This window comes from Tasmannia lanceolata, unplaced genomic scaffold, assembly GCF_043159265.1.
Source record: "Tasmannia lanceolata isolate RefF3 unplaced genomic scaffold, GAP_Taslan_0.1 ptg000037l, whole genome shotgun sequence".
Taxonomy (NCBI): domain Eukaryota; kingdom Viridiplantae; phylum Streptophyta; class Magnoliopsida; order Canellales; family Winteraceae; genus Tasmannia; species Tasmannia lanceolata.
The window spans coordinates 21,027,637-21,048,520 of record NW_027518714.1 but is presented as its reverse complement, the minus strand read 5'-3'; the positions used below and the strand labels follow the sequence as shown (position 1 = coordinate 21,048,520).

The window sequence follows — 20,884 nt, the reverse complement described above, 5'->3', positions numbered from 1 at the left end:
TGGATGGAACCCTTATGATAATATTTAGTATTCACATTGTAAGATATATGGGGAACAAAAAGAGTAACAAAAATAATATAAAAGGGTTAAAAATAATTCAATGAACTTGAATGCTAGAAAAATCACCTTAATCTCTTTAGTAAAGCTTTCCTAATATCATCCTTTTGTTTGAACTATGCTATCTTCCTCTACAATGACATGTATTTATAAGAAATTCATGAAATCTAACTATCGTTTATCCAATATTTGATCATGTTATCTTGCTTTTATTCTGTTACCGTTATGTTCATGTGAAATTGCTTCAATGGGCTGCATTTCCTCTCGACTTCATGCATTTCTCATTATATTCTCAGTATTAATTAATGTGATGAAGGCGTGAAGAGAAGGTCGTTTGGCTTTCTAGGTAATCATAAAAGACACTGGGTTTATTCGGCTGTGGATTGTCCAGCGAAGATACACACGATTTGTGTGTAAATTGTTGTTGAAGTAGCCGTACCTTTTGGGTGGTTCACTGCCCCATCTTGTCTTTAGAGAAAGTAGTTTGGTCATTTGTAGCATCGTCTTCATTTCCAAGGGTCCATTTTGAAAGCATTTTCCTTATCTAAGGGGTCTTATGGGTTTCATTTCATGTCTATTGTTTAGGCGTTGATTGGAAGTGGGAGAAGGAACCCAATGAACTATGTTTTCATTTATAGGGTTTTAAGCCTTCAAGCTCAAAGCCCACTCTCACTAGCTTTAGAGAGACAAGAGGGAAGGTCAGAGTATAAGAGTTAGAAAATCAGAGAAGAGGAAGGGAAAAAAAAGATAGGAGGGAAAGGTATTTTGGAAAGGTCTTCTTTCCAAACAAGAAATTTTCCTTTTCATACTCATTAGTGAGGAAAGTCAAACAATGATATATGGCTTGCATTTGGAATAATAAGGATGCATCATAGAACAACTCCAAGATATGATGCATTTTAAGAGATATTTCCCACGATCTACTTGAGCTGTTATACAATGCCATTGTTCAATTTTCCTCCACGGTAGAGGTTTCTATAATGTGTAGTCCCTCTACCGACCCGAGGGTCAGGATAAATATTATTTACGTTGTGGCCCAATAAATGAACAGTTCGGACTGTACTTTGATGAGGGTCCCCTGCACTTTTGGAAAAATACTCGACTTCACACACATTATATAAAAGGAAGTGACATATCCATCCCTTTTGATTACTTGGGACAGCCAGGGCCAGTGTACTTGGCAATCAGCCCATTGAATCCTTCTGACGTGAAGTACATAAGCCCCTCTGCAGTCATTGATACACTGTTGCTGGGTGTCCCAAGTAATCAAAAGTGGCGGATATATCACTTCCCTATATAAAATATACATATTGTCGATACTAGACTTCAATACAGACTAAACTGAAGAGACTCCTTGCAGAAACCCATCCTCAAGGATGCCCCAACTCCCAAGTGGATCCAAGTCATCAGACAATATATAGAAACCCATCCTCAAGGACGCCCCAACTCCCAAGTAGATCCAAGTCATCAAATAGTATTTGTAATGGCACTGAAAATTGCTAAATTAATGACATTCAAATGTTAAACATGTTAAATTGAAGAAATGGGTCGTCGTTGCAACTGATTTTTGCAAGGGCCGTCTTGTAGATCAAGTGGGCCATAGCAACGTTGGGCCACATTAAAACAATTAATGGGCTAGAAAATCCACAAGGGAAATGATATTTTCCCCCTCCGAAGGATAAAATCCCCTCCTTTAACATTATTTGTTAAGTTTTAAAGGCAAAGAAAAATGTTAAAGGGGGTGAATTCATCCTCAAGGAGCGAACCCTTCTCACATAAATCGTTAAAAGGGTGGTTTTATCCGTTTAGGGGGACGGGGGATATCATTTCCCAATCCACAATTGTGTGATCTCATTTAATTGGATGGTTGTTCACTTTTATTTTGAACCTTTTTAAAACCCTCTATTTTGGGGGATGTTAACTGGATTATTAAGATCATTTGACTATTTGAGCATCGTGATTTTGAGTTATGGCCCGTCCTCATGTGGGCCATACATTGTGACACCGTCCACGTCATTCAAATCCAAAAGCTTGGCTTGATCGAGTTTGAGGGCAGGCGTTTGCGGTTAGTCGTATCGCTTTGCCTCAACGGCCTACGATTCAAATAATTTCTGAGATTAAAAGTGCTCTCCGAACGGTGTCGAAAGTCAACCATCCCCATTCCCTTCCTCCATCAAGGCTTTTGGCTCGTAATAAAGCTAGGGTCCTGATCGAGCAACCAGGGACTCCCTCATTCAAATTCAAATTCAAAATAGGGAGTCTTCTGTAATTTAAAATCTCAAAGCTGAAATCCAAGCAGTCAGTATTCCATATGCCAAGTTTCAAATATATCCAAAACGTTTCATTACCCTCGAGAGCCCGTATGGTTTGCAAATAGCAATGGTGCAGGGGATATATTCGTCATTCTATTATAGTACAGTGGTATACTGTCAAAAAGTGTAGGGACTCCCTCGTCATTCATCTCCAAAAGAGGGAGTCTTTTGTAACTCAAAGCGGAAATCCCAGAGCCCCAAAAAAAAAAAAACCCCAGAGCCCCTATTGCTTGCAATTCCTAGGAGGGATATCTTCGTCATTCTATTTATAGTGGAGTCGTATTTCTGTAAATTTACTAATTTCGGCTCCTCCAGCTTTAAATGCGGTTGCCGAGACGACCAACGGTGAACGAAGAGGCGTTGAGAGCCCAAAACAGAGAAGAAGGAAAAAAACAAATCCCTCGAACGATTCTTGCTCAGTCTGATCCATGTTTCTAAAAACCTAGGGTTAGGGATTCTTCTCCCAGTCCCTCTCTATCTGTTCATAATTTGCGATTTAGCTATGCAGAATGCCGATTAGGGCACGTTAAATCTATTCACGAAGCTCGATCTGAAAGAGATTCGTGAGATGTTCCGATTCGAAGAAGAGAAGAAGTTGTGAAAACGACTCCTGATCCTCGCCCTTTGATTCTTCTCCGGTTCCCAAAATCCATGGCCGAAGCTCTGTCGATAATTTCGGCAGCTGTTCTTCGTAATCTCGCTGACAAGCTCTAAGAGAAGCGGAAGAATGCCGCCCTAGAGGTATGCACCTATCCTTATCTAAGGTTTGAAATGGCTCAGGGCGTTTAAATTGACCATTTTCCGCCCTAGGGGTATGCACCTATCTTAATCTAGGGTTTGAAATGGCTTAGGGTGTTCAAATTGGCCATTTTCTGCCCTAGAGGTATGCGCCTATCTTTATATAGGGTTTGAAATGGCTTAGAGCATTCAAATTGGCCATTCTCTGCCCTAGAGGTATGCTCCTATCTTCATCTAGGCTTTGAAATGGCTTAGAGCGTTCAAATTGTCCTTTTTCTGCCCTAGAGGTATGCTCCTATCTTTATCTAGGGCCTGAAATGGCTTAGGGCGTTCAAATTGGCCATTTTCTGCCCTAGAGGTATGCTCCTATCTTCATCTAGGGTCTGAAATGGCTTAGGGCGTTCAAAATGGCCATTTTCTGCCCTAGAGGTATGCGCCTATCTTTATCTGGGGTTTTAAATGGAATTAGGGCGTTCAAGTTGGCCTCAATCAACTTTTGAATTTGTTTTGTTATTTTGTAATGCAGCTTGCGGCAGCAGGAGATCATGACAAGATAACAGCGGTGATCAATCTCTTAACTACAGAGTTCACATACTCCCCCCTCGAGTGAATCATCGGAAGGTTTGCATTTCTTTTAAATTTCTCTCTCATCTTTTTACAATATATTAATTATTTGTTTTTGCTCGAGGCAGAGAAATTTACCACTTGAATGTTAATTTATTAATGAAAGTGTTTTCTGTTTATTATTTTTTGGTAGGGTGGTTTGATAGGGCTTGCTGCAGCAATGGTTGGTTTGACATCAGGAGCTGCTCAGCATCTTGAGGTAAGGAATTTGAGAAATGAATTATGTTTTTTAGTTTCCCACTTTTTAGTTTTTATTTGCCCTTAGTTTCGTAACTTAGAATTTAATGTAACACAGCTAAGTATAACTGAAGATCCATTAGTTTCGCAACTTAGAATTTAACGTAACACAGCTAAGTATTGCTGAAGATCCATTAGTTTCGCAACTTAGAATGGCCCACGATCAAATTAGTACTTTTGACTCCATGGGATCTATGGGTTGCGTGCTGAAACCAGCTTTCTAGCGATCCCGTACTTTTCTTGGTCTGTAAAGTTCTACTAGCTAACACCATTCAAAAAGAAAAAAGTTCCACTCTCTAACTTCTAACTATGATGAATGTGCAGCTACTCTTGGTTCTTGGATGCTATAAATCGAGCCCATATCAGCTCATTGACGTTTTTCCAAATTTAAAACTAGAAGCATGTCATGTTGCTGAACTCTTTAGCCTTGTATTCTTAGCTACTCTTGGCTCAATATTATATTCTTTAACCCTAAAATCATCCATGAAACAATTAGACTGTTATTTGGAGGCCCAATAGATGACGTTTTGCATATTTTTTTCATACTTTTGTTTATGAATAGCTCAAGGCTTGCTTTAAAAAAAAAAAAAGAATAGCTCAAGGCTAGTAATCCTCGATATCTTTCTCTTTTGTTATTATTTTTTTTTGTAATTTTTTGCTTTGGTTTGGTTACATATTGGTTTTTTTCCCTTTCCATTTCAAACGCTGACCATTTTGTCTTCTTTTCGTGTGAGACAATTTTAAGGTACTTTTCTCTGTGTCAGTTTTTTTTTTCCTTAGCTTCTTTATTCTCCCCGGGGCCAAAATGTGGGATTTATTCTTGTTGGTAATCCATGATATGCCTTACGTGGTAAGGACTTCCATATCCAAAATCCCATTTTAAAATCAGAGAACAATATCTATCTAGTGATCTCTATGCTTCTAACAGCTCTTTCATTCCTATAGGCAACATCCATTGCCCGGTGCCTTGCCATGTAAATTGCATACAATAGGTCCTGCATCTCAAACTAATCTGTCAGTTCCCATCTCTTGATGGTGGCCTTCCTGTGCAGGGTCTATATCTCTGTTCCTTCATGTTAAACCGCTTGCAACTCTATCCTTGTGTGTTGTGATTGGCTGCAAGTTCAAGCAGTTTAGGATCCACCTAGTTTTGTAGACATCTCTGGGGCATATTGTGTCTGAAAAGGGTTCTTGTCTATTCCCAATGTAGAGTCACAAATCAAAATACACTGGATATAATCTTCAAACTCACTCTGTGCTAACTGCAGTGGATCAGCTCTAATCCACAACTGGCTTAAATAACCCCATGTGGAATAGCTTTTTGAGATGAATTTGAATGGCATACATTGTCCATGCCCTATTGAACTACCTGAAACTGGGGACACAACCCCCCTGTCTTGTAGGTCTAAACACCTCACTCTAAGTGAGGAACATGGGTTGTACACTGGTTTCTTTCTCTTTCTCATTTTTCTTATTTTCCATGAAACTATTTCATATAATTGTTTAGAACTTGGATTCAGCTGGTTGTGCGTCAATAACTGAACTGATTATTAACTTCTCCGATTCACTTAAAAGAAAAAAAGGGGACTTTATCAATAAGATTTGTTGCCATAAAGAACAAAGAAAAAAGACAAAAAGGGGACGGTGTAAATTTTAGAACTGCTGATGCTTTGCTTGTGCATCTGAATTTCAGATTGGTTGGTTGGTCTTAGATGAACCTGTTGTTTTAATAAAATCCATCTGTTGTAAAAAAGTGTCCTAGATGAGTCTGAGTGGGGTCAATACATGAACTGCATGTGTGGGTAAATCTGACTTGATTGTGCGATCATGATTCGAGCATTTAGGATTTATAGTGTCCATATCGGTTGAAAACCATTTAAAAATGTTATTGCATGGATAAAGCCACAGTAGTATCCAGGCTTTTATGTCTAGGGTTCTTCTAATTTCAATCTTCGCATGTAGTTTTTTTTATGCTAGATTATTATCTTCCTTTCTTTTCCTAGACATTCTTTAAATAATTTATTTCTTTTGGATGTAATCTCTCAACAAATCGTACCACCCGTGCTTAATTCATTTTCTGACCAAGATAGTAGGGTTCGCTATTATGCTTATGAAGCACTGTATAACATAGCAAAGGTAACAGTGAATCAACTGGATTTTATTTTATGCCTTTGATTTTCCTAGATGTTACTAGTGCCGTTTATTTAATATGTATGGGGCCTAACGTATTCTTTACCTGTTGAGCAGGTTGTAAGAGGAGATTTCATTGTATTCTATCATCAGATATTTGATGCACTCTGTACGCTTTCAGCAGACTCAGATTCCAATGTTCAGAATGCTGCTCATCTTCTAGACCGGCTTGTAAAGGTTACCTGTTACCTTGATCTTTTGTTGACTCGTCTGTTGGGTTGTGTCAAATGTCAATCATCATATGAAAATATACATGCAAATTTTAATTGTTTTCAGATTTGATGCCAGGATATTGTGACTGAAAGTGATCAATTCAGGTACCTTTTCTTGCCTCGTTCAATCTTTTTTTAGGTTTAGATGTCAAAATTTTGTATACAAATTATAAAATTGGAAGATATGGTTGGTATGATTTATTTTTTCAGCATCAAAGAATTTATACCTCTGCTAAGGGAGCGCATGAATGTTCTTAATCCTTATGTCCGGCAATTTTTGGTGGGATGGATCACCGTATTGGATAGTGTTCCTGATATTGATATGCTTGGTTTTCTCCAGATTTTCTTGATTGTAAATATGCCCCAATTACAAATTACACCTCCTTGGAGCTACATGGATTTTTGTTTTACTGAAAATACATTCTAGTTGACAGGGACTCACTTTCAGGTTTATTCAACATGCTAAGAGACTCCAGTCATGAAATACGACAACAGGCTGATTCTGCAGTTTCTGAATTTCTCCAAGAGATAAAGGATTCTCCAGTAAGTCTTTATTCTCTAGGCGTGAAAATGTTTTGGACTCTTTTTTTTTTTTTTTTGAAATGGCACAATATATTAGATTAGAACGGAACCGAGATGGTCCAATTACAAAGAAGCGAATAAAAATAGAGGAAGCAAATAGAAAAACAATATATCTCAAGGCGGAAGATCGTCATGTTTTGGACTCTTTTTACAATGCTGTTTTTGCCCGTTTTCTTCTTCTTTTCCTGGAAGAATATTATCAAACATTCACATCTTTCCCTTGGAATTGCATGATGGATTTATATTTATTTTATAGTTTTGACAAGAAATTGCTGATAATAATTAGTATCTGTTTTGATCAAGTATTTTAAAAAATAGCAAATTTAAAAGTTTATAATGGTTCTTGTCTTTTAATCTTCTGACCAAAGTAGCGGTACTATGAAGTCTGTAGATTATGGTCGCATGGCAGAAATATTGGTACAGAGGGCTGCTTCTTCCACTGAATTGACCCTGCTGACAGCTATCACATGGGTAAGGATATAAGCTTATTGCAACAAGAATCATGAAGCTATTTCTCTCATATTAATGCCTCTTTCTTCAATCCATTCTCCAAGCTCATCAGTGTAAGTGACTTTCTCTTGGAAAAGGATGGGTGATCTCACTGGTTCTAGTGTTCTACTGCTAGTTATTCTAGAAGAGAATGAATATCCATTGGATGTTGTATTTCAGACAGTAACCGAGTACAACTCATTTACTCTATTATGCAGATAAATGAATTTGTAAAACTTGGGGGAGACCAGCTCGTTCCTTATTATGCTGACATTTTGGGAGCTATTTTACCCTGCATATCTGATAAAGAAGAGAAAATAAGAGTTGTAAGTTCTTTTTTCCTTTTCCCATACGTCCAACCACATGCACATAACCAATCAACCAAAAAAATAAAAAGTAAAAAAGAGGGTGGTAAATTGATTCCTAATTTGTTTATCTCAAATTGTAATCACAATACATGTAATTGCATGCTTTTTTTGGAGCATTGACCGTCCCGCACACTTTATCCTATTTATTTGCTTAGGTTGCCCGTAAAACCAATGAAGAGCTTCGTGCAATTAGGGCTGATCCAGCTGAGGGATTTGATGTGGGAGCCATCCTCTCCATTGCAAGGTGTAGTTTTTGTCACCTGGAAAAACAGCTAGGTTTAAAGGGTACTGATGTCCCCAGAACTTAGTATACCTCTTGCGTGCTTCGAAAAGAGCAACAATAGGAAACTGTAAAAAAGAGGTTCCTTGTTTCATGTTATAATTAGGTGCATGAGACACTGTTCATCCTGGATGAATTAGCAACATTTATAATATGATTAGATGGTGATTATATAGTTGTTGTTTTTTTTTTGTCAGACAATTATCTAGTGAGATGGAAGCTACTCGAATTGAGGCTTTGCATTTGATTGCTACGCTTTTGGCAAGACATCGTACTGAGGTAATCATTTTTTTTTTCATATCATGTTAATGTATGCACATGTTGTAGCATACATATTGATCTTTCGTGTTAGTTTTCAGAATTAGTCTTTACTATTGTGTTCACTGCTGCTAATATCATTTTTGAGATTTTAGAGTTTATAATGGAACATTGGCAAATGTTTTGGTAGCTAAGAAAAATGTTGTTGCTACGCTTAAAAAAATGAAAAAAAAAAGATTATTGCTGATGAGGTTGCTATTGAGGCTGGATGGGTTTGTATATGCTAGCTTTCCCTTTTGTGGGACACAACCCTTTCTTTGTGATGTTCCTTGATCTGTACGTCACTCTACTGATTCATGATTTTTTTTTTCAATTATTATTTTTTGAATGGTCAAGAGATTCATTAAGAAAAAAGACCGAGATGGTCAAGATACAAGAACGAATAGAAAATAGAAAATAAAGAACAATGAGGAGAAAAAATTACGGCAGTAAGAAGTCAAATTATTCAAAGGACGACAAAAACACTCCTTCCTTGTCTAACTTATCTGCCTCCCCATTAGCCAATTTCCTTATATGGCGAAAGGAGATATTTGAGGAACTTGTAATATCTTGATCGTATATGGTATATGGTATATGGTCACTTGATTGTGAACAATTCGAACTTTATGAACAATTCAAACTTCTTCAGATCGTATATGGTCATCCATCAATATACCACTTAAATTTTCTCAACTGCATGTGGTGACCTCTAGAGAGGGTATTTGCGCATGTGTTACCTTGTTGATCTTTTTCTTCTTGTAATTTGTATCTTGTGCATGGTTCAAATTATATTGATGTACGCTATATTATTCCATTGAAAAATGTATTGCATTTTCACAAAAAATGTTGCTCGAAAATTTCCTAAACGCAGTCATTTGGCCAAAGCTCGACTATAGATTCATAATGAGCATTGGTTTTTGAAGAGAGTTCTTCATAATGACCACTAACTATTCTCTATGTTATTGTTGTAATTATTCCTTTCTAAATCTGCTACTGTTTTTTTTATGTTGAATGTTTTAAAGGTCGTGCTTGTGCTTGTGCTTGTGCTTGGAACAGGTCATATCTTTCTTGGACGACATCTTTGGCACCCTTCTCAAAGCACTATCTGATCCTTCTGATGATGTAATTCCTTTTCTTAAGTTTTCTTATTTTTTGATAGTTCCATCCATGGTTTTAAATCTCGGACGAAATTCGAAATTTCGAATTTCAGTGGGGACCCAAACCGAATTTTCCCGAAATTTCGGAATTTCGGTCCGAATTTTTTAGAAAATGTCATTTAAAAAATAAATAAAGAAATGTTACAAAATTTCGGCCGAAATTTTGGAAATTCGGTCCGAAATTTCGGATTTCCGTGGGGTCCGAAATCGGTACCAAAACCGAAATTTAAAACCTTGGTTCCATCACAAACCCTTCTTAGTTTGTCTTTCATTTAATGTATTTTCTTAGCCCTAATAAGCATGATGCTTGTGACTGGCTTCAAAAAATTTGGTTTTCATTATCTAGAATGCTCAATATTACGTAGTTGTTGCCATGTTTTATCGTTTTATCATTTGCAATTTCTGGTAGAAATACTTAAATCTCACCATTCAAAAAAAAAAAAAAAACTTAAATCTCAGTGAAGTCTGCCGTTGTTCTTTGTGAGCCTCTTTTATTTTTTGAAAATTCAAGATTGTCTAGTGCTCTGCCAGAAATAACTTCGGTTACTAAAGTGTTCCCTAACTTAACATGTAAAAGAAAATTCAAGATTGTCTAGTGATCGAATTTAAACTCTCCAATGAGGCGGAGGTCCAGCCTTTTAAGGTTGGTATAAGTTATGATTGTTGTGCCCATAAGTTGTTGATTGTAGAAGGTGCTTCTCGTAACATGATTGTGGCCTTGCCCTGGAGATTCATAGATGCTCTCTATGAAGTGGCATAATGCATACGAAATGAACGTGTAGTTTTTCTTTTCCTTTTTTTTTTGTGAGGCAAAGAGTTATTTTATTAAGAACAAACAAATTATAAAAGGGGTAAAGATTGCCTTGTGAGAGGTTTTGTTACGAAGGAAATCACTATCTTGCTCAAATACTTCGTTTCACGAAGTCTAAGTTGAAGGGGTGGTCGATAAAGTTGTTCAGCTTGTCGTGTTACAAGTTACAAGAAAGATAAGATTCTTGAGAAAATCTGTCTTCTACATAAAAAGAACGGGATGCTCATATATGCGATTTTGAGTTGAGTGGCAGGGAGGCACCCTGATGATAAGAGCAAGTGGTGCTAACGTGCTAGGACTGAATGGTTGCAAGATGGGCATAAGAACACTACTTACTTTCAGAACATTGCCACTGCTAGAAGAAGAGCCGCTTGAATCCAGGGCATGCTTAGGATCTTGATGTGCTAATCCAGCCTCTATTTATGGTGATGTTTTCTTCTATTAGTCTCTTTATTTGGCAGAGAGAGGCATTAAACCTAAGATGGAGGGGATTTTGTTCGAACTTTGATTTCTTGGATGATAGGAGTACTGAAAATATAGAGAAGCCATTCACCGTTGAGGAAGTCCAGAAGGCTATCTTGGTTGTCTCAAGGGGGGATCGGGCTCTTGGGCCAGATGGTTTCTGCTTGGCTTTCGTTCAGGTGCACGGAGGTGGCCAGTGTTGACGCTTGGCTTATTTCATAGAGTTCTCTACTGTGGATCATGTTTTGACAGGAGTATCGATGCTTCTGTCGTCATTGTTCCTGAGATTGTTGCTTGAGAGGGTTATATTCAAGCCGTGGAAGAAAAATCCTTGGCGATGCGGTGGAAATCGTGTAAAATCACAAAACTTTAGGGAAATGCATGTAAACAATGGAAATCTATGCTAAAATTGCAGGAAATGTTAGAATAAGCACAAATACACATCACACAAGCAAGACAACTATCAATAACAGTTTAACAAGATCAAACACCTAATTACATGCGTGGTTGTGCATGTGTGGAACCGTTAGAAAAATGTCAGAGAAAGTCACTCCATTCAAGAGAACGCCACTCCATTCATTAATTTCATGAAGTAGGAGTACAATATAATGGTGGAAATTTATAGGATTTTCTAACAAAAAAATAATAAAATAATTTTTTTGGAAAAAATCTAACTCCTTTAATCGGTATTTTGGGAAATAATAACTCACATAAAAAATTGGAAGCTAACATGCATATATTTAAAGTTTTTTTTTTTTAAATCTAGTTTTTCCTGTATTAAAGGATTTTTAACAAAAATAAGTAAAATAATTATTTTTTAAAACAAAAAATCGGGTCCCATCAATCAGTACATCAGGAAAGAACTCACATTATAATAAAATTAAAAGCTAACATGTTTATGTGATTAGTTTTTATTTGAAAAGATATTTTTTCCAAAGTTCAAAGCCATAAATCCATGAAAAATAAAAATCCATGCATTAATTCATATCCAAATGCCTGAAATCAACAAATAGTTAATAGATTTGTGTCATAAGTAACAAAACAAGAAAAAACATAAAATAAGTACTTTCCAAGCAAAAATGTGAAACCCAACCTTTATCCACTTTGGTCGAAATTTCAACATTTCAATCGAAGTTCTGTAATCTAAATACTAAAGTGGTAGTGCTTCAGTCGACATGGCCGAACATTACTAAAATCTACACATGTTAGCCCAAATTTTTTTGCCTTCGGATATAATGTCGCCTCGGATACAATGTAGCCTCGGATACTATTTTGCTTTCGGATAGAAGGTCACTTCGGATATTATGTCACCTTCGGATGCAATGTCGCCCCGGAGACAATGTTGCCTCGGATATAAAGTTGCCTCGGATACAATGTTGCCCTTCAGCTACAATGTTGCTTCGGATATAATGTCGCCTCGAATACATTGTAGCATCGGATACTATTTTGACTTCGGATACAAGGTCGCTTCGGATATTATGTTGCCTTTACATATAATGTCGCCTTGGATACAATGTAGCATCGGATACTATTTTGCTTTCGGATACGTCGCTTCGGATACTATGTCTCATTTGGATACAATGTCGCCTCGGATACAATGTTGCCTCAGATATAATGTCGACTTGGATACAATGTAGCCTCACATACTATGTTGCCTTAGGCTACAATGTCGCTTCAGATACTATGTTGCCTTCGGATATAATGTCGCCTCGGATACATGTAGCCTCGGGTACTATTTTGCTTTCGGATACAAGGTCGCTTCGGATACTATATCTCCTTTGGATAGAATGTCGCCTCGGATACAACGTTGCCTCGGATACTATGTTGCCTTTGGGTACAATGTCGCTTCGGATACTATGTTGCCTTGGGATATAATGTTGCCTCGGATACAAAATAGCCTCGTATACTATTTTGCTTTTGGGTACAAGGTCGCTTCGGATACAATGTCGCCTTCGGATACAATGTTGCCTTGAATATAAAGTCGCCTGGGATACCATGTAGCCTCAGATACAATGTCGCTTCGGATACTATGTTGCCTTCGGATATAATGTCGCGTCGGATACTATTTTGCTTTCGGTTACATGGTCGCTTCAGATACTATGTTGCCTTCGGATATAATGTCGCCTCGGATATGATGTAGCATCAGATACTATTTTGCTTTCGGATACAAGGTCGCTTCAGATATTATGTCACCTTCGGATACAATGTCGCATCGGATACAATGTTGCCTCGGATATTAAGTCGCATCGAATACAATGTTGCCCTTTGGCTACAATGTCGCTTTGGGTACAATGTCGCCTTCGGTTACCATGTCGCCTCGGATACAATGTTGCCTAGAAATATAAAGTTGGCTCGGATACATTGTAGGCTCAGATACTATGTTGCCTTCGGCTACAATGTCACTTCAGTTACTATATTGCCTTCAGATATAATGTCGCCTCAGATACTATTTTGCTTTCGGATACAAGGTCGCTCAATCTGATGAATTGGATAGGGAAGACAAAGGAAAAGGAATCCTGATAGCAAATGATGAGGATGTGCCTCAGAACCTAGAAGTGGTAGGTTTTAATAATTTCCTAGCTATGGGCGATGTATTGGGGATGTCCTACCATGAGAATCTAGGAAAAAGACGAGAAATGTACTAATCCATTCAATCTCGAGGAGTGAATGAGACAGCAGGGACAATCACAGAGGCCGTGCCAATAACTGAATCGCAAAATTAATGGGGGCCACTCGAAAAGTACAGAGATACTCTCAGTAAAGGAAAATTTGTGTTCGAATTTTTGTATATAATTTTAGGTCAATTAAGCTCTGTTTAGATATGCGGATAGAAGTAGGAGGGAAGGAAATTAATTGCAGAAAGCTGGAAGATGCAAGTACGAAGCTCAATGATTTGTGTATGGTTTAATTTCAGTAGTCGCTTTTAACTGTTGGGGGAACCTGTACAGGGTTCTTGTTTAAGCTGATGGTTTCTCTTGGACCCATTAGTCTTGACTCGAGAAGTCTTTTGTCTAGACTCCTCCCCTGTACACTTTTGCCTTGCTATGTTGTCTCTTGAATGTCTTGAAGGCTATAGGTTCTTAGAAATGCAGGTTGGCCTTGGTTAGAAAGACATAGACTAAGGTATTCAAGTAATCCCATTGAACTCGTTAAGAAAGGTTGCCAATGTCAGAAAGAGAGGAGGAGGTGCAGGGGGACGATATTTTGTTTTTATTTGCTGTACTTGCTATCTGGTTTTGGGTATGCCCATGCCAGTCCTAGTTAATATTTTGTATTGCAGACTAGGACTCCTGGTCCCGAATGCTACCTTAATATTAATTAAAAGTCATTTAAAAAATATATATATAAAGTTGCCTCAGATGCTCTGTTGCCTTCTGCTACAATGTAGCAACGAATACTATGTTGCCATAGGATATAATGTCGCCTCGGGTACTATTTCATTCGGATACAAGGTCGCTTCGGATACTATTTTGCCTTCGGATACAAGTCGCCTCGGATACAATGTTGCCTTTATATAAAGTCGTCCGGATACTATGTTGCCTTCGGCTAAAATGTTGCTTCGGATACTATGTTGCCTTCGGATATAATGTCGCCTCGGATACAATGATGCCTCAGATACAATGATGCCTTCGGAGATATTACCTTACCTTCGGATATAATGTCGCCTAGGATAAAATGTAGCCTCAGATACTATTTTGGTTTCGGATACAATGTCGCCATTGGATACAATGTTGCCTCGGATATAAAGTCGCATAGGAAACGATGTAGCCTCGGGTACTATGCTGCCTCCGGGTACAATGTAGCTTCGGATACTATATTGCCTTCGGATATAATGTTGCCTCGGATACAATGTAGTCTTGTAACTATTTTGCTTTCAGATACAAGGTCGCTTCAGATACTAAGTCGCCTTCGGGTACAATGTCGCTTCGGATAAAATGTCGCCTCAGATATAAAGTCACCTCGGATACAATGTAGTCCTTCGACTACAATGTCGCTTCGGATACTATGTTGGCTTTGGATATAATGTCGCCTCGAAAACGATGTAGCCTCGGATACTATTTTGCTTTCGGATACTAGCTCGCTTCGGATACACTGTCGCCATCGCATCAGATACAATGTTGCCTTGGATATAAAGTCGCCTTTGATACAATGTAGCCTTGGTTACTATGTTGACTTCGGCTACAATGTCGCTTCGGATATAATGTCGCCTTAGATACAATGTACCCTCGGATAATATTTTCTTTCGGATAGAAGGTCGCTTCAGAAACAAGGTCGCCTTCGGATATACTGTCGCCTTTGATATAATGTTGCCTCGGATATAAAGTTGTCTCGGATACAATGTAGCGTCAGACACTATGTTGCCTTCGGCTAAAATGTCGCTTCAGATTCTATGTTGCCTTCGGATATAATGTCCCCTCGGATAAATTGTAGCCTCGGATACTATTTTGCTTTCGGATACAAGGTCCGTTCGAATACTATGTTGCCTTCAGGTACAAGGTCCGTTCGGCTATAATGTCGCTTCGAATACTATGTTACCTCTGGATATAATGTCGCCTTGGATACAATGTAGCCTCAGATACTAATTTGCTGTCGGATAGATGGTCGCTTCGGATACAATGTCATCATCGGAGACAATGTCATCTCGGATACAATGTTGTTTCGGATATAAAGTTGCCTCGAATTCAATGTAGCCTCGGGTACTATGTTTCCATCAGCTACAATGTGGCTTCGGATACTATGTTGCCTTCAGATATAATGTCGCCTCGGATACATTGTTGCCTCGAATATAAAGTCGCCTCTGATATAAAGTTGCCTCGGATACAATGTAGCCTCGGATACTATATTGCCTTCGGCTAAAATTTCGCTTCGGATACCATGTTGGCTTCGGATATAATGTCGCCTCGGATACTATTTTGCTTTCGCATACAACGTCGCTTGGGATAGTATGTCCCCTTCGGATATAATGTCGCCTCAGACACAATGTTGCCTCAAATATAAAGTCGCCTCGGATACAATGTTTCCTCGGATACTATGTCGCCTTAGGCTACAATGTCGCTTTGGGTACTATGTTGCCTTCGGATATAATGTCGCCTCAGATGCAATGTAGCCTTGGATACAATGTAGCTTCGAATACTATTTTGGTTTCGGATACAAGGTCGCGTCGGATATAATGTCACCCACGGGTACAATGTCGCCTCGGATACTATATTGCCATTGGATATAATGTCGCCTCGCATACAATGTGGCCTTGGATACAATTTCATTCGGATTTAAGGCCGCCTTCGGATACAATGTTGCCTCTAATACAATGGTTCTTCGAATATAAAGTCGCCTCGGATACTATGTTGCCTTCGGTTACAATTTCGCTTCGGATATAATGTAGCCTTAGGATATAATGTCTCATCGGATACTATTTTTCCTTCAAATACAAGGTCGCTTCAGATACAATGTCGCCTCGGATAAAATGTTGCCTCAAATATTGCGTCACCTTGCATACAATGTTTCCCTTCGACTTCAATATTGCTTCGAATACTATGTTGCCTTCGGATATAATGTCGTCTCGGATACAATGTAGCCTCAGATATTATTTTGCGTTCGGATATAAATTCACTTCAGATACAATGTCGCCTCGGATACATTGTTGCCTCGGTTATAAAGTTGCCTCGAATACGATGTAGCTTCAGGTACTATACTGCCTCCTAGTATAATGTCGCTTTGGATACTCAGTTGCCTTCGGATATAATGTTGCCTCGGATATAATGTAGCCTCAGATACTATTTTGCTTTCGGATAGAATGTCGCTTTGGATACAATGTCACCATTGGAAACAATCTCTCCTCGGATACAATGTTGCTTCGGATATAAAGTCGCCTAGAATACAATGTAGCCTCGGGTACTATGTTGCCTTCAGCTATAATATCATTTCGAGTAATATGTTGCCTTCGGATATAATGTCGCCTCGGATACAATGTAGCCTGAGATACTATTTTGCTTTCAGATAAAAGGTCGCTTCGGATACAATGTCGCCTCGAATACAATGTTGCCTCGGATATAAAGTCGCATCGAATACAATATAGCCTTGGGTACTATGTTGCCTTCGGCTACAGTGTCGCTTTAGATACTATGTTGCCTTTGGATATAATGTTGCATCGGATACAATGTTGCCTCGAATATAAAGTCGCGTCAAGTATAAAGTTGCCTCGGATACAATGTATCCTCGGATACTATGTTGCCTTCGGCTACAATGTAGCTTCGGATATAATGTCGCCTCAGACACAATGTTGCCCCGAATATAAAGTCGCCTCGGATACAATGTTGCCTCGGATACTATGTTGCCTTCGGCTACAATGTTACTTTGGATACTATGTTGCCTTCGAATATAATGTCGCCTCAGATACATTGTAGCATCAGATACAATGTAGCCTCGGATACTATTTTGCTTTCGGGTACAAGGTCGCTTCGGATACTATGTCGCCTACTGGTGCAATGTCGCATCGGATGCTATGTTGCCTCGGATATTATGTTGCCTTCGGTTTCAATCTCGCATCTGATACTAGGTTGGCATCGGATAAAATGTCGCCTCGGATACTATTTCATTTGGATACAAGGTCGCCTTCGTATGCAATGTCGCCTCGGATACAATGGTTCTTCGGATATGAAGTCGCCTCGGGTACAATGTGGCCTCAAATACTTTGTTGCCTTCAGTTACAATGTCGCGTCGAATACTATGTTGTCCTCGACTATAATGTCGCCTCGGGTACAATCTATCCTCCGATACTATTTTTCCTTCGGATACACGGTTGCTTCGGATACAATTTCATCTCGTATAAAATGTTGCCTCGAATACAATGTCATCTTCGATACAATGTTGCCATTCGGTTACAATGCAGCTTTGGATACTATGTTGCCTTCGGATATAATGTAGCCTCAGATACTGTTTTGCTTTTGGATACATTGTTGCCTCGGTTATAAAATCGCCTCGGGTACGATGCTCCCTCTTGGTACAATGTCGCTTCGGATATAATGTGTCCTCATCCAATTTTATTTTCTTTCGGATACAAGGGCTCTTAGGATACTATGTCATCGTCGGATATAATGTCACCTCGGATACAATGTTGCCTCGGATATAAAGTCGCCTCATATACAATGTAGCCTCGGATGCTATATTTTCTTCAGCTACATTGTCGCTTTGGATACTATGTCGCCTCGGATACAATATAGTTTCGAATACAAAGTCGCTTCGGATACTATGTCTCCTCAGATACAATGTTGCCTCGGATATAAAGTCGCCTCGAATACAATGTATCCTTGGAGACTATATTTCATTCGACTATAATGTCGCTTCGGATACTGTGTTGTCTTCGAATATAATGTCGCCTCGGATACACTGTTGGCTCGGATACTATGTTGCATTCGGCTACAATGTCGCATCGGATGCTATGTTGCCATCAGATATAATATCGCCTCGGATAAAATGTAGCCTCGGATACTATTTCTTTTGGATACATTGTCTCTTCGGATACTATGTCGCCTACGAATACAATGTCGCTTTAGATACAATGTTGCCTCGGATATAAAGTTGCCTCGGATACTATGTTGCCTTCGGCTACAGTGTCGCATCGGATACTATTTCGCCTTCGGATACAATGTCGCCTCGGATACTATGTTGTCTTCGGCTACATTGTCGCCTTGGGTACAATGTTGCCTCGGATACTATATTGCCTTCGGATTCAAGGTCGCTTCGGATACAATGTCGCCTTCGATAAAATGTTCCCTCGAATATAAAGTCACCTCAGATACAATATTGCCCTTCGACTACAATGTCGCTTCAGATACTATGTTGCCTTCGGATATAATGTCACCTCGGATACAATGTAGCGTTAGATACTATTTTGTTTTCGGATACAAATTCGCTTCAGATACAATGTTTCCTTAGATATAAAGTCGCCTCGGGTACAATGTAGCCTCTGGTTTTATGCTCCCTCGGGGTGCAATGTAGCTTCGGATACTATGTTGCCTTCAGATATAATGTTGCCTCGGATACAATGTAGTCTCGTAACTATTTTGCTTTCGGATACATGGTCGCTTCGTATACTTTGTCGCCTTCGGATGCAATGTTGCGTCGGATATAAAGTCGTCTCGGATACAATGTAGCCCTTAGGCTACAATGTCGCTTCAGATACTGTGTTGCCTTCGGATATAATGTTGCTCGGATACGATGTAACCTCGGATACTATTTTGCTTTCGGATACTAGTTCGCTTCGGATACTCTGTCGCCGTCGCATACAATGCGCATCGGATACAATGTTGCCTCGGATATGAATTCGCCTCTGGTACAATGTAGCCTCAGTTACTATGTTGCCTTCAGCTACAATGTCGCTTCGGATATAATGTCGCCTTAGATACAATATAGCCTGGGATGCTATTTTCTTTCCGATAGGTCGCTTTGGATATAATGTCGCCTTGGATATAATGTTGCCTCGGTTATAAAGTCATCTCGGATACAATGTAGCCTTGGATACTGTGTTGCCATTTACTACAATGTCGCTTCGAATACTATGCTGCCTTAGGATATAATGTTCCCTCGGATACGATGTAGCCTCGAATACTATTTTGCTTTCGGATACTATGTCGCCTCGGATAAAATGTTACCTCGGATATAATGTTTCCCTTCGGCTATAATGTCACATCGGATACTATGTTGCATTCAGATGTAATGTCGCCTCGGATACAATATAGCCTCAAATACTATTTTCTTTCGGATACAAGGTCGCTTCGGTTACTATGTCGCCTTCGGATATAATGTCGCCTCGGGTACTATGTTACCTTCGGCTACGATGTCGCTTCGGATACTATATTGCCTTTGGATATAATGTCGATTCGGATACAATCTCGTCTCGAATATAAAGTCGTCTCGGATATAAATTCGCCTTGGGTACAATGTAGCCTTGGATTCTATGTTGACTTCGGCTACAATGTCGCTTCGTATACTATGTTAGTTTGGATATAATGTCGCCTCCAATACAATGCAGCCTCAGATACTATTTTGCTTTCGGATACAAGGTCGCTACGGATACTATGTCGCGTCAAATACATTGTTGCCTCGGATACAATGTTACCTCGATACTATGTTTGCCTTTGGGTACAACGTCGCTTCAGATATGTTGCCACAGATACAATGTAGCCTTAGATACTATTTCTTTCGGATACAAGGTCGCTTTGGATACTATGTCACCTATGGACACAGTGTAGCCTCGGCTACAATGTTGCCTCGGATACTATGTTTCCTTCGGCTACGATGTCAGATACTATGTTGCAATCAGTTATAATGTCGCCTCGGATACAATGTAACCTTGGATACTATTTCATTCGGATACAAGGTCGCTTCAGATACTATTTCGCCTTTGGATATAATGTTGCCTCTATTTAAAGTCGCCTTGGATACTATGTTGCCTTGGGCTACAATGTCGCTTTGAATACAATGTTGCCTTCGGATATAATGTCGCCTCGGATACAATGATGCATCGGTTATAATGATGCCTTCGGATAGGTCTCTTCGGATACTATGTCGCGTCCGGATACAATCTCGCCTTGGATAAAATGTTGCCTCGGTACAATGTTGCCTTTCGGCTACAATGTCGCTTCAGATACTACCTTCCCTTCGGATATAATGTCGCCTCGGATACAATATAACCTCGGATATTATTTTGGTTTCAGATACAAATTCGCTTCGGATACAATGTGGCCATTGGATACAATGTTGCCTCGGATATAAAGTCGCCTTGGAAACAATGTAGCCTCAGGTACTATGCTGCCTCCGGGTACAATGTAGCTTTGGATACTATGTTGCCTCTGATACAATGTAGTCTCGCAACTATTTTGCTTTCGGATACAATGTCGCTTAGGATAATGTCTCCATCGGATACAATGTCGCATCAGGTACTATGCTCCCCTGGTACAATGTCGCTTTGGATACTACGTTGCCTTCGCATATAATATCTCCTCAGATACAATGTATCCTCCGATACTGTTTTTCTTTCGGATTCAAAGTCGCTTAGAATACTATGTC

At 39.2% G+C, this 20,884-nt stretch overlaps 1 protein-coding gene across 9 annotated transcripts in view; it reads left to right on the top strand.

Moving 5' to 3' along the window:
• Positions 1-2,690: 2,690 nt before the first annotated feature.
• LOC143862360 (protein VAC14 homolog) overlaps positions 2,691-20,884 on the top strand; it is a 190,984-nt gene continuing 172,790 nt past the window's right edge. For 2 of the 9 annotated variants that reach the window (XM_077373395.1, XM_077373396.1), the window contains exons 1-11: positions 2,697-3,110; positions 3,634-3,728; positions 3,865-3,930; positions 6,216-6,335; positions 6,435-6,475; positions 6,819-6,913; positions 7,337-7,423; positions 7,660-7,767; positions 7,965-8,053; positions 8,287-8,368; positions 9,443-9,508. In XM_077373395.1, the coding sequence (XP_077229510.1) occupies positions 6,830-6,913; positions 7,337-7,423; positions 7,660-7,767; positions 7,965-8,053; positions 8,287-8,368; positions 9,443-9,508 (516 nt within the window). In that variant the 5' untranslated portion in view covers positions 2,697-3,110; positions 3,634-3,728; positions 3,865-3,930; ... (1 more) ...; positions 6,435-6,475; positions 6,819-6,829. Of the gene's footprint in view, positions 3,111-3,386; positions 3,537-3,633; positions 3,729-3,864; positions 3,931-6,215; positions 6,336-6,434; positions 6,476-6,580; positions 6,723-6,818; positions 6,914-7,336; positions 7,424-7,659; positions 7,768-7,964; positions 8,054-8,286; positions 8,369-9,442; positions 9,509-20,884 lie in introns of those variants that run through there. The other 7 variants (XM_077373392.1, XM_077373390.1, XM_077373393.1 and 4 more) reach the window with 7 other exon arrangements.